The sequence below is a fragment of the Thrips palmi genome, unplaced genomic scaffold (assembly GCF_012932325.1).
Source record: "Thrips palmi isolate BJ-2018 unplaced genomic scaffold, TpBJ-2018v1 HiC_scaffold_18, whole genome shotgun sequence".
Taxonomy (NCBI): Eukaryota; Metazoa; Arthropoda; class Insecta; order Thysanoptera; family Thripidae; genus Thrips; species Thrips palmi.
Window position 1 is genome coordinate 4,164,446 of NW_023144627.1, and position 14,414 is coordinate 4,178,859.

The 14,414-nt window shown below is 42.1% G+C and overlaps 1 protein-coding gene across 1 annotated transcript; it reads right to left on the minus strand.

Annotated features, from left to right (window-relative positions):
• Positions 1 to 5,430: 5,430 nt before the first annotated feature.
• Positions 5,431 to 13,209, minus strand: LOC117644630. Its single transcript, XM_034384241.1, has 4 exons — positions 13,097 to 13,209; positions 11,287 to 11,448; positions 6,626 to 6,802; positions 5,431 to 5,616 (listed from the first exon to the last, which is right to left on the minus strand). Exons 1-4 carry the CDS (start codon positions 13,178 to 13,180, stop codon positions 5,431 to 5,433), a joined length of 609 nt encoding a protein of 202 aa, XP_034240132.1. The 5' UTR covers positions 13,181 to 13,209.
• Between the last annotated feature and the right edge of the window lie 1,205 nt (positions 13,210 to 14,414).

Here is a 14,414-nt window from a genome sequence, read left to right on the forward strand (position 1 = left end):
GCGGTGGTGGGGGTTGAAATCGACGGAGTGGGGGTGATGGCGGCGCGCGCATGCTACCCCCACTCCGCCGATTTCGACCCCCACCACCGCTCAGCATGGCCTGACGACGCTTTTTTGTTTCTACCGTTCCGTCGCTGACTTCCGGTCTGGGTTTACTCCGAAGTACCCTATAAGCATGGCAGTTTTCACGTGCAAACGAATGTGATGTCACATTCTTTGGTTACCAGTGAGTCTAGGCCTCAATCAGGGTGTTCGGGTTATCACTAGTCTGACTCTTAACTTAGCGAAGCCAGTTACTTCAATGGGGTTGAAAAGTTTTGTCTGTGTGTGTGTGTGTGTGTGTCTGTGCGCACAACTTCTCCTGAACGGTTCGGCCGATCTAGAGCCCTGGAGTAGTGGGAGAAACGCGACCCCCGTCGCGGCACCTGATTGGTGCGGCCATTTTGACTATTATGCGCAGTGGTGTTCTGCGCCGCTCGCGTCGTCTGCTTCAGCGGCTGCGCGCTCCCCGTCGGTCAGCGCTGGTCAGCGACCGTAACTAGCTGTAACCTTTGTACTTCGAGGCAAACTATTTCACAGCAAATTTCATCCACCCTCCTTTTAAGCCACAGTGGGTTTTTTCATAAATATGAAGGTTACTGTAAAGTGGAAAGCTGTGAAATATCACTTTCCAAAATAATTGTGGCATCATGATTGTCTTTTTGGTTTCTAGTTGCTATCCATAAGATTAACTTAAGCCCAAAGTTAAAGCACCCAACTCCCATTAGTTTCTGAGTAATTGAAGTTTACGTAACAAATTTAGTCGTTGGCTTAAATTCTCCTAGCAGAGAACGAAAAGTTGTCGAGACCTCTAATTGTTTTTACAAGTTCTAGATTGATTTGCCTGTCCTGTGGCAAAGACGGATTTCCAAATTTCCATAATTAAACATAACTTTTTCTCAAAAAATATAAAATAAAACCAAAATTTAACCAAAAATAGTGAAAAAAGAAAAACATATCTTTGATAACAGTTTGGGATTTGAGAAAATGGCTAGTTATTTGAAATATCTCTCTATAACATTTTTACATGGACCTCAAAGAACAATCCCAAAAAATTTGGCCAGAATAAAACAAAAATGAATGCGTGGCCAGTTGACGGAGTGGGAAAAAAAATTCTTCAACATTCATCGTAAGAGTTGAGTGACCAGCACAGGCACATAGATATAAATGTATCAGTTCATGTTCCATAAGTCGCTCACATAAGGGTTAAGGTAACAAAGACTCTTAGAACATAAAGTACCTCAATTCCACCTTAAGGGGGGACCCTGGTGAAACTTTCAAGTAGGCTTCAAAATAATCCCAGAAAGTTGAAACTTTGCTTAATTATTAGTAGGGCTGATATCAAGATTCCGCCACTAAAATTTGTCGATAAGTCATCAATGAATAGAGTCCATGCAAGACGACTCATGTAGGTGTCAACCAGGAACGCAGAAAGTCTTTCTACGACAAAATTTTTTGTCGACTGAGCAAAGCTGTGAAGTTGAGCGTAGAAGCCAACGACAACTGATCTCAATGTTATTTCCTTCCAAATGATAAAGAAACTACCTACTTAGCTTAAAGGAGTTCAACCTGTTGAATCTGAAACCTTCCATGCACATTTTTATCTATGAGCTTTAAAAATACTATTTTTGGCAATTTTGGCGATTTTTTCACCAGGGTCCCCCCTTAACGTGTCAAAAGATTATTAACATTTCTATTCAGGATTAAAATTATGCATTATAAGTTTAACTTTTGCCTATCAATTTTGATGATAACCAAATGTCATACATCTTACTTCAGGTCATTATGTTCCGAGCTGGAAACAATGTGATGAACTCAGGGTTTCCCTACAACCACAATTTTTTTTTCTAAACTAGTTTATAATCTCCTGTAAAAACAGACAACTTTTTTTATAAAAGTATTTGCTTGTAAACAAACGCTTCGTTGCAGACACAACCAGCGGCGGCCATTTTGACTATGTATGAGAAATTGTCCAGACAGCATCCGCCCGAAAGAGCCTAAAATATGAGAAATCCAGCGGAGCATTTCAGCAGTTCGCGTTTCTCCCCCTCTCTAGGGCTCTAGGCCGATCTGGCTGAAATGTTGCAGGGCCATTGGGTACGTACTTGGCTCGCCACACACCAAAATTCAGCTTTTTAGCTCAATCCATTCGGCTGTACTTTCCAAAAAACACTTTAAAAACGGCAGATAAAAGAGAACTTTTTAGGGACTTCATACTTTCAGTCAAGTTCCATATCACTTTTTTTTTAGGGTGCTGATGACGAAAATAGAACCCATTCCCACCTCCGACCCAAAGGTAAGTCCCGATAGTGTGGATTTTGATCATGGCCAAAATCCATATATTTTCGTGGGGATCACGCCCAAATCACGCCTATTTCGACGGCTTGTCCAGGAAAACAACCTGCCGAAGGCAGACTAGCGCCGCAGGCCAAGGTAGGTGTGAACGCCAGGTGTGGATTTGTAGTAACTGACGCAGCATCGCGAAGTCTGTTACGACAAGACACGGTTTGGCGTACACCTACCTTTTAAGGAACACAGGGGTAACTGTAACTTGCGAAGCTCATGTATAACAACTATGCCCTTGCAGGGGCGTAAACGATTAACGCCCCTGGCACGGCCTGAAGAGTTTAAGGGGAGGTTCTACTGTAAATATTGCATTTTTCAAATTGAGCCCCTGTGTAATTATTTGTTGCATAGATGTAATACTACATAGTAAACAGTCAACCATGAAATTTAGAGCCCAATACCTTCCTCCAAATCCAGTTGAAGAGGTTTTTCAGCCTATTTTAGCAGTATCTTTAAAAATTCTTCTATGCACTGTATTTCAACGGAAACTGATGTTATGGATATTTTTCATTTCTTTGGCTAATGTACAACAAAGCGTGGCATCACCAAGACATGGGACCTGATAAATTTATTTTGGCATTTCTCTTCAGAAAAAAAAGACACTAAAATATCAGGAGTTTTACCATTTTCTTGAAATATTAGTGACATGCTATCTTCTAAGCACAGCCTATGATTTTGTAATAATCCCAGTATCTTACTAATGCCACGGTTTATCAAGTATGAACCAAAAAAGTGAAAAATGCCCAGAAAATCAGTTAACGTTGAAATACTTTGCGTAGGAGCATTTTTCAAGTTCCGACAAGATATAGCAGAAAATTCCTCTTTGTCTATGGATTTGGGGCTAGGTATTGCTCTCCAAACTTCAAATTTTACTTCTTATAATGAAATACTTTAAATTTACAATGAATATTGTTAGTGGGACTCAATTTGAAGAAAGTAAGATTTTCAGTAGAACCTCCCATTAATGTCCTTTAGCAGGGCAGGAATTTGTATCTGACTTTTAGACAAAACTTCTAATGCCCTACCAAAGGCATGAAACGATTCTCTCCCCTGAAGAGCGTGAAAGACTGTTTTTTTTTTGTGAATGCCTGTAAGGGCGTAGAATACAGGCATTAGTTCCTGCAGTGTAGGATCTACGTACAGCAAACGTGTTGATGGCTTTGCTGCGGACTTGGTCCACGCCATTTAGCAGCAGCATCCCAACCAGGAGGAAAATGAACGACATGGTCCTCGCTGGTCCTGCCACGGAAGTGGTTAAAGCGGCAATGGCGCGTTCGGGACTCGCCGCCCAATTTCGCGTGTCGTGTTGGTTCGTAGCTTTGTGCTGCAGCTGCAGGTCACGCAGCACACAGGGCCAGCGCTGCAACTCACTTACTTTGGCTTAGTGACGAATGTCCTCTATATCTGATTTTTCAGGAGAGCCAAAGCAAGTCTCAAGATTGAGCTGGAAGATAGAGGTATTGGATTTGATGGTAGAATTTTATACCACAGAATTGAAGAAAGAAGTGTTCTTGGGGTTCAAGAGCCGTTGCAATCGGCAGCTTGGTTCCCGAGATAGTGGACATGCGTCATTTCTCAGCGTACGAAAATGAGGCCAAATGGACGAAAGTCCGCCGTACTTTGACAAAATGACGAAAGTCCAACCGTACTTTCACAAAATGACGAAAGTCCATGTGTAATTCGACAAAATGGCGAAAGCCCACCTTGACTGTGAAAATAAATGAAAGTTTTTAACTTGGGCATGTTCCAAGTTCATGCCGTCACTGATCTCATGGATACTCCTCTTGTTGGGAACGCACTGATAGACTATATCCTTTTTTTGCAGTTGGTACTATCGTCATTTTGCCAAAGTACGGTTGGACTTTCGTCAAAGCCGAATCTAGTAGAAATATTGATACATGCTTTTCACCTGGCGATAGTAAATCAAAAGTTCTATAACGCAGCCAAAAATCTCATTTTATCAAAATTTGGACATTTGTCACTATGTCAAAGTATCAGTGAACTGTTCGAACTTGACTGATATATACCGAAAATATGTGGCAATATATGACCCCACATACAATTGTATCTTGCTCGATATATTACACATTAGCTAGCCCAATTCGTGGTTTACTGAATGGGGTATTTCTTGGTGCTCAGGAATGCATTTGCCCGCATTATATTATCTTCGCGACATATGTCTCATTACCTGCCACGGCGCCTGTCGCTACAACCTGAGCCCGGAGCAGCGACTGCCGCCACACTCTGAAAAGTTAAGAAAGAGCTAACCTCGCAAATTTTTAGCGTAATTTGTCGTTGTGTGTCGTCTAAAACGCTAAATAAACCCTAGGTTTTTGAGTTTGTAGGGTGTACTCACCCGTTCATGCACTGCAAACCGAACTGTCTACTAAGTACACACTTACAAATACATGCTTGCAAGTACACACTTACAAACGCATGCTTGGCCAAGTACACCCTTACAAACGCATGCTTGACGCCTTATAACTCCATGCGTCTAGCATGCGTTTGTAAGTGTGTACTTGCAAGCATGCATTTGTAAGTGTGTACTTGGCCAAGCATGCGTTTGTAAGTGTGTACTTGCAAGCATGCATTTGTAAGTGTGTACTTAGTAGACAGTTGAGTTTGTTGTGTGTGTTCACCATGAGTGTTTCACCCCTCGCCGGCCGCAGAATTGCCTGATTTGTCTCTTTAAATCGAAGAGTGTACATTGCATGCTCTAACTGGAGCATGCCTGCAAGCACGCTCTAGCTGGCACATGCCTGCCAAGCTTGCACTTTCCAGTGCATACATGCCATGTATACACTAACTGAAGCATGCATCTAGTCCATAAGGGATAGGGAGTTGCCTGCATCAGGAAGCGTGTACATGGCATGTATGCACTAGTTAGTGCGTGCTTGGCAGGCATGCGCTAGCTAGAGCGTGCTTGCAGGCATGCTGCAGTTAGAGCATACAATACGCTCTTCGATTTAGAGTGGCCTGTGACATTTATCAGGGTATTGTAGTTAATAACCTCTAAAAATGCGTAGTGAATTGTTTAATTATTGTTTATGGATCTACAGTAGGCTTAGGGATGATTTCACAGTCGGCGTACACGCAGAAATGCGGAACGGTCGTGGTCTTGACCACGCTCATGTGGCGCGCTGATATTCGGAACTTGTAGCGGCCGTAGGGCATCACGGGGAAGTGAGGAAACGTCCAGCTTATTGTCTCGTTCTTGAAGTCGAAGTATCCCTGAAGAGGAAAAGTGATTACAGAGTGTAGTGGAAAGAGGGTAATTGGTATGTGACGAAGTTCAGTACAACCAAATTTCATGCGGTTCCAAGTAAGTCTCCGCCCACGTTTTTGTTTTCTTGTTTGTTTTTCGACTAGAGCTTTCGATCGAAACAGCGGCGGATCCACAGCCGGCTTCAGAGAGGCGTAAACACACTAAATTCTTGTGGACTTTTTTAAACGGATAATGATGCATGCAAAGATGCGTACACTCTCCGTCTCATATGGACACTTTATTCTCTTGCTTGTAAAGTTTTTTGAGCAGACGTAAATTGTACGATTTTCTCTTTGGCTATCTACAATTTTGATCGTTTTTAAGGTAAAATTATGTCAATGGATCATGTAGGAACCAAAATACACATTGCCATTGACAAAAAGTCAGGTTAAATGGACTAAATAGCCTTCAAAAGGGACAAGAAAGTGCAAAGCTAAAGAGAAAATAGAACATTCTACGTTTGCACAAAAAACTTTTTGGCAAAAGATAAAAAGTCAATACATGTCTGAGAGTGTACGTAAGGTGTTTATAATATTATAAATAATTTTTACATAGGGATGTGCGAATAGTTCGGTATCGAATCGAATCAGGGCTGATTCGATTCGGGGACGGATCTCTTTGCTTCGACCCCGAATATTCGAAATTTCGAATCGACAGTGGTTCGTCTTCGAATCCGTAGCTCGGGAACGGTTGAAAGTCGCGCGCACAGCGTAGTTTTTATACCAAAGCAAGATCAGGTATTTAATTTTTCTTCTTTTTGAATTCATACTTTATGCCCTTCCTTTTACATGTGTTTTGTGTTTTGAAACGCACTAATTTTTTCTAGTTTCAGTTCGAATTCGATTCGATTCTGAATCTTTATGAGTTCGATTCGATTCGACAATTTTTTTCCAGATTCGATTCGAAACTTTTTTGAAAGATCCGATTCGATTCGAAATGAAAATTCTTGATTCGCACATCCTTACTTTTACGTACACCAGGTATTATGCAAGGTTTTTTCTTGTCCAAGGGTGCTCCGGTGTACTTTGCCACGATGCGGTACATGTCTGGCAGATGCTCACGTAAAGCAGTACACCCAGAGTTGGGGAAGTTGAAGACAAACGCATTGTCTTTCCACTGGTTGTTGGATCGGATGGCCATGTCCACATGCGCCTGAAAATGACATTCTCTGCAAACTGAAGTGTGTACATAGTACACTCTTATTAGAGCATGCTTCCAAGTACACTCTTATTTACAGCATACTTGCTAGGCACGCGCTAAAATAGAGTGTGCCTGGCAAGTACACGCTAAGTAAGTGTGTACCTTCCATGTACACGCTAAAATACACTCGATAAGTCCTATCTAAAAGCATAGGCCAGCCAGGTACACTCTTATTTAGCGTGTACATGGAATGTACACTGTATTTTATTGTGTGCCTAGCAAGTATGCTGTAAATAAGAGTGTACTTGGAAGCATGCTCTAATAAGAGTGTACTACACACAAAATCTATGTGTGTACTCAGTACACACTTCTAGGTGCGTGCTTACAAGCATACACTTCTAGGTGTGTACTTGCCTAAGCACGCACCTAGAAGTGTGTACTTGAATGAGTACACACTTGTGAGGTGCATGCGCGGCATAGGGAAAACGCATGCACTCCTATGTGTGTACTCACTGAGTATACACTTATAAGTGTGTACTCATTCAAGTACACACTTCTAGGTGCGTGCTTAGGCAAGTACACACCTAGAAGTGCATGCTTGTAAGCACGCACCTGGAAGTGTGTACTGAGTACACACATAGATTTTGTGTGTATGTACACACTTCAGTTTGCAGAGTTATCTCCGTTGTTGCCTTCCCTTAGTTACATGAAATAGGGTAGTATGTCATTTATGCTCTGCATACTCAACAGTGTGCTCAGCACACTCTGTTCAGCGTGTACTCACAAGTACACTCCTACAAGATTGTACTCAGATGAGTACACTCTGACGAGAGTGTGCTTAGATGAGCACACTCCAACGAGAGTGTGCTTAGATGAGTACACGCTAACGAGAGTGTGCTCAGATCCATTAAATACATGCAGTTGAGTACACGCTCGTAGGAGTGTGCTTGTGAGCACACGCTGAAGAGAGCGTAGGGTAGTTCCCTGCGCACCGTGCCTTTTCATGTCAGAGGTATAAAACAGAGTCATTCCAATTTATTTTAAGCATTCTAACGGCTTGACCCTCTTCTTCTACACCAGTGCTGCTTAAGATGAAAAAAGGTTCGAAGAGTTCAGTCACCTGAGCCCTGTAGCCTTGAGAATTCCCATTTTGTAAGTTCGGTCACTGTCCGCAGCACCCATCGGTCAACTTTACCCCTCAGAATTGAGAAACTTGGCCGTCGCAAACGAAAAACAGCCGTTGCGCGTTGTTCTGTATTCCATTGTGGGCAAACACACTAAATGTCATGGGACTTTTTTTGTCCCACGGTTTATGCAATTTTAAGCACATCCGACGCTGATACAATTTTGTTCCCGTCTGGTGACACATTTTGTCCGGCGCCAGCTGCAACTTGTACTTTCACTGGACAATTTGTCCCGCCTGGCGGACACAAAAATGCATCACCACCGGATGTGCTTAAAATTGCATAAACCGTGGGACAAATAAAGTCCCATGACATTTAGTGTGAAATCTCTAATGGTGACGTTTGTGCTAGTTGTGCTTGTGCCCCTTATGGACTGCTAAAAAATGTCCACCATGTGTCAACTAAATCAGTGCTCACATCATAAAAAGACGCTTAAGCCGCGTTTCTTCGTGGTTTTATGTGTGGTAACTTTTCGTGCCGAAAGTGTTACTCCTCCCGCATGAGAAAATCACTGCGAAGCATCATTGATTGACGGCACGCCCAAGTATCTGACAAAACGGTGGGTTGTAAAAATGATGTAAAATTCCGTATTGGCTACCACAGCGTAAGCTAGGTGCACTCACGGTAAGAACAAAACCTTGGATTCCCAGGAGCCCTGTGCTATAAGGTATAGGAGTTTCCAGGAGATTCCTGGGATTCCCAGGAAGCATAGTGCTGAGAAAACCTTACAAACTGTTTTGGGCCTTAAAAAGAAAAGTAGTTTGTATAACAAAGTATTTTGAGCGTACGTAAGCTTACAAAGAAAATACTTCGTAATTGACGAACGATTTCTTCGTATAACAAAGTATTTTAGTTTGTTATATGCATGCTTAAAATACTTCGTAAGGTTTTTAGAGTGTGAGGTAATAAACCAGTCGTAGCGTGGAAAGTTGTGTCCTTGGATAGGGAAAACGGGGCCGTGAAGGTATTGAACTTTTAGAATCGAACAGTCCGTTTGACGCCTAAAAACTTCACTTTGTAATTTTCCGTCATTTGTAAATTCCGTCATGGTCTTCGCTCCTTTGACCCCTATGATACCCCTAGGACCTACCAATGCATTTCTTTGATAAGAAAAACCAACAAAAGGTCATTTTGACCCATTTCGAGCATTGTAGTCAAAGCTGAATTTGACCTTGCACTTCAATTTATCTTAAAATATCCGGATATTTTGCCACGCCCCCTCTCTAAGACGGTTGGAGCTAGAGGGTTGAAATTTTGCAAGTTCATTATGGTCAAGACATGTGTTATGCACACCAAATTTGAACGTGCTAGCTCAAAACACTGATACTTTGACAGAGTGACGAAAGTCCAAAATTTTGATAAAATGAGATTTTTGGATGCGTTCTAGAACTTTTGATTTCCTGTCGACTGGTGAAAAGCATATGTCGATATCTCTAATAGATTCAGCGTAGGAAAATACTTCAAAATGACGAAAGTCCAACTGTACTTTGACAAAATGACGAAAGTCCAGCCGTACTTTGACAAAATGACGAAAGTCCAACTGTACTTTGACAAAATGACGAAAGTCCAGCCGTTCTTTGACAAAACGACGAAAGTCCAACCGTACTTTGACAATATGACGAAAGTCCCAACTGCAAAACCGGTCGTAGTTAACTATTGCTTTCCAATTAAGATAATTATTCATGAGTTCAGTGACGGCATGAACATAAAACATGCTAGAGTTCAAAAGTTTCATTTAATTTGTGTTAGCAGTAAAGGTGGACTTTCGCCATATTGTCAAATTACGTATGGACTTTCGTCGTTTTATCAAAGTACGGTTGGACTTTCGTCGTTTTGACAAAGTACGGTTGGACTTTCGTCGTTTTGACCTCATTTTCGTACGCTGACAAATGGCGAATGTCCTCTATCTCGGGAACTAAGCTGCCGATTGCAATGGCTCTTGAACCTAAAGAACACTCATGCCTTCAGGATTCTATGGTGTTAAGGTTACTGTAAAGTGAAAAAATGTGAAATATCATTTTCCAAAATAATTGTGGAATCATGTTTGTATTTAGGTTTCAGGCTGCTTACTATAAGATGAACTTAAACCCAAAGTTGAGGCACTCAACTCCCATTATTTTCTGAGTTATTGCAGTTTACGTAACAAATTTAGTCGTTTACTAAAAATTCTCCTTGCGATGAACCAAAAGTTGTCGAGACTTGATTTTTGTTTTACAAGTTCTTTATTGATTTGCCTATCTCGTAGCAAAGCCGGATTTCCAAAATTCCAACATGAAACAGGAATTTTTATCAAAAAACTCAAAAAAATACCAAAATTTTACCAAATTTAAGTAAAAAATTCAAAACGCATTTTCCAAACAGTAATTACAGCTTATCTATGCATATATTGTCAAATCCGGCTTTGCTAGTCTGTTTGCATGTCCATTAAGCCTTAAAATAAAAAGTCACACCTCCGTAAACTTTTTGGTTCATCGCAAGGAGAATTTTTAGTAAACGACTAAAATAACACTAAAACCCTCATAACTTTGGAACTAATGGGAGTTGGGAGTCCAGTCTGTGGCTGTAAAAGTTTTTTATAGTAAGCAACTAAATCACCAAAAACCAAAGCACTGCCACCTATACTTTGGAAGATAGTTTTTTCACCTTACAGTAACCTTAAACTCAACCATCAAATCCCAAAACTCTATTTTGAAGCTCAAATTTTAGACTTGTTTTGACTCTCCTGAAAAATAAGAGATTGTGGACTTTCGTCACTTTGTCAAAGTACCAGTGAAAAGGAGGCGCCCTGGTGAAGTGGTGTGTAATTTTCCATCATCACGCTATTAAGTAAACTTCTGTTAGTATACTGAGGGTTGCGCGTGGCCACACTCAGATCGTCGTTAAGGGGTCCCAAGGAATGCATTTGAGTCAAAAAAGCACGGGAAAGAAAGAATTTTTCTCCCAGGTTTTAAGAACGTGAAAAGGCACGCTACACACTAAATGTCATGGGACTTTTTTTGTCCCACGATTTATGCAATTTGAAGCACATCCGACGCTGATACAATTTTGTTGCCATCTGGAGACACATTTTGTCCGACGCCTGCTGCAAATTGTACTTTCACTAGAACATTTGTCCCTGGCGGACACAAAATTGCATCACCACCGGATGTGCTTAAAATTGCATCATTCATGGGACAATAAAAGTCCCATGACATTTAGTGTGTACGCACGGAATTACCCTGTACTTGAGAGTACACGCTAAAGAGAGTGTACTGAGTACACTGTTGAGTTTGCTGAGTGAGAAAGGTTCCCTGGTTCGCTTGAAAGCATTACCAAAAGGTCGTCTGACACATTATAACTTGATCTCATGTAGCCTTGAAGCGTCTGCTTTTCAAAGGGTCTGATTGGGTTGAAGTGGCTGGGGCGAATGAACACCTCCGCTATTCCGTCCGATGGACACGGGTCGATGGTGTGGGCGAAGGCGATGAACGGGCCCTGAAACGCCACAAACTTGTCTATCACTGTAGAGAATTCCGTACTTTTGTACGGAAATGGTACAGAAAAATAAAGTACGGAGGTACGGAAAGAAGTACGGAACGTTCCGTACTTGCTCCACACTGAAAATCCAAGTGTGGGACAGGCATGCACTAGATAACGTGGGACAAAATGTCCCACGCTTGTAAGCGTGGGACAAAGTGTCCCACGCTTGCAAGTGTCGGACACGGATTTGTCCCACGCTTACAAACGTGGGACACCGTTTGTCCCACGCTTGTAAGTGTGGGACACGGTTTGTCCCACGCTTGGAAGCGTGTAACACGGTTTGTCCCACGCTTACAAACGTGGGACATTTTGTCCCACGATTACAAACGTGGGACATTTTGTCCCACGCTTACAAGCGTGGGACAGTTTGTCCCACGTTATCTAGTGCATGCCTGTCCCACACTTGGATTTTCAGTGCATATGAACCCATGTAAATGGGTGCGGAAAAAAGTACGGAACGTTCCGTAGTTGGCAAGTACGGACCTTCCAGGCAAATTATTGACCAGACAATGTTTCGTACTTTTTCCGTACTTTTTTCTCACAGTGTGAAGTGCCATAATTAAGTTATTGTTTTTTTTTTTTTTTGCACTAACCACCCCTTGATTTTTGCGATAAAAGAGCGTTTTGTAGTAACTTTCATCACATTTTTTGCAATAACTTTTTATTGCATTTTCTTTGTAGTCATTATCCCAAAAAATTGATATTGCAAAACCTAGCTATAACTTTTTAATTGCAGATTTTTAATAGTCATCATCGCAATAAAAAATGACAAGTTTTTTTCATTGCAAAATATAGACAGTGCACTCCATCGTACTGAACCAGGGTTTTTACAAAAAAAATAGTGAGAATTTCCCTGACTTTTCCCTGATTTCCGTGACGCGAAATTGCAAATTTCCCTGACATTTGAGCGCATCAAAACATTGATTGAGTTGAACTCGAACGGCCGGTGTCTCGCGCTCTCCTCCGCAGTTGTCCAGCAAACAGGTCCAGTGTCGCAGCAAATATATTTTTCCCTGACATTCTGCTGCATTTTGCGAAATTCCCTGACATTTCCCTGATTTCCCTGACCCTATTTTTTTCCCTGACTTTTCCCTGATTTCAAGGTTTTCAAGGTTTGTATAAACCCTGTGAACTTGTTCTTCGTAATACGAACAAAAAGCTGAGTACTACGACTGCACAGCGAAGGTAGTAACCAATGGTGAAGAGTTCTCAGTAACTTATGACCAACTTCTTCATATTACGAACAAATTTCTCTATATTCTGACAGATTTGTGTCGTAAGGTACTGAGAATTAGCTCAGCATTATGACTGCACGGCATTCCTCAGTAGGAAATTGGGAGTGTGGCACAGTGGGCCAGAAGACCGGTGGAGCGGCCAAAATTCGAGACGCGTTTTGAGCTCCAGAGTCGCTAAATGGGACTCGAACCGAACGAGTGACCCTATAGCAATGGATTGCTCTCCGAACGAGGAATCCATTGGTGGGGTCACACGGTCGGTTCGAGTCCCATTTAGCGACTCTAGAGCTCGAAACGCGTCTCGAATTTTGGCCGCTCCACTGGTCTTCTGGCCCACTTGGGTGCAGTTCGAATGACGGTGTACGTACAGCAAACGTGTGGATGGCTTTGCTGCGGACTTGGTCCACGCCATTTAGCAGCAGCACCCCAACCAAGAGGAAAATCAACGACATGGCCCTCGCCGGTCCTGCCACGGAAGCTGTTAAACCGACAACGGCGCGTTTGGGATTTGCCGCCCACCTATTTCGCGTGCCGTGATGGTTTGTAGATTTTTGTCGCAGGCCACGCAGCACACTTTGCAAGGCTAGCGTTGAGGGAAAGTTTACAACTTATTCAAACATTTCTGAACTGTGACATCAAAGTGCCGCTTTTTAGCTACGTTGTATCCGCTAAATATCATAGGACTTTTTTTTGTCGCACGAATGATGCAATTTTAAGCACATCCGGTGGCGATGCAATTTTGTGTCCGCCAGGCGGGACAAATTGTCTAGTGAAAGTACAAGTTGCAGCAGGCGCCGGACAAAATGTGTCACCACACGGGAACAAAATTGTATCAGCGTCGGATGTGCTTAAAATTGGACAGATCGTGGGACAAAAAAAGTCCCATGATATTTAGTGTGTACCGTTTTAAAAAGTACAATCAAATCGACTGAAATTTGGCTGATTAATTTTATTTTCCATCATAGCAATGACGAAAGAACCAAATGACTTCTTGGTCTTAACGACTAAAACGAATATCTTTATTAAATTGGACTCGACATTGTCCTACAGTTTTAGACGTTACAAAAAATTTTATTTGTGTACACAGCGATAGTTTATCTCCGGCATGTTTTCGATGTTTACGCGGGTCGCGACCGAGAAAGTCTCCTCAAACCATGTGAGGCAATGGTCTACTTCGAACTCCCTCCAGAATCCCCTATGTATGACTATTTGTTATAAATTACCTCTTGTTTCAAAAAGCCCCACCCTCCCTTTCTTGCGGTATTCCCCACATATTCGTGTTTTTTGTTGTTTTTTATGCTGTTTGTTTTTGGTGTGTGGAGACTCACGACCACGAGGACATTCCCATGGAGCCTGCAATTGCCAATCTCGGCAAGCGGTTTGAAAGTGCTGACACGCACGTGGACAGGAAAGGTTTTTTTATGAACTCTTTCAGGTGCCTGGTTTCGGTAACGCTTAGCCAATTACTTTACGGGCCAGATTATAATCTACAGTGGGGCCAAAAAACGTTTCCCTGCTTGCATGGCCAATCTGCGAAGGGCATCGCACCTCCTCGCCTGGTGACTGGGTGGGATTGTGTAAGTTTTCGTACCTTGGACCGGAGAAGCAAATCTGCGCAAATCTTTTCAGTCCGAGAAGAACAAAAGTGAGACTTGAATGCAAATTTAGCTTTACGGAAGCGGCGAA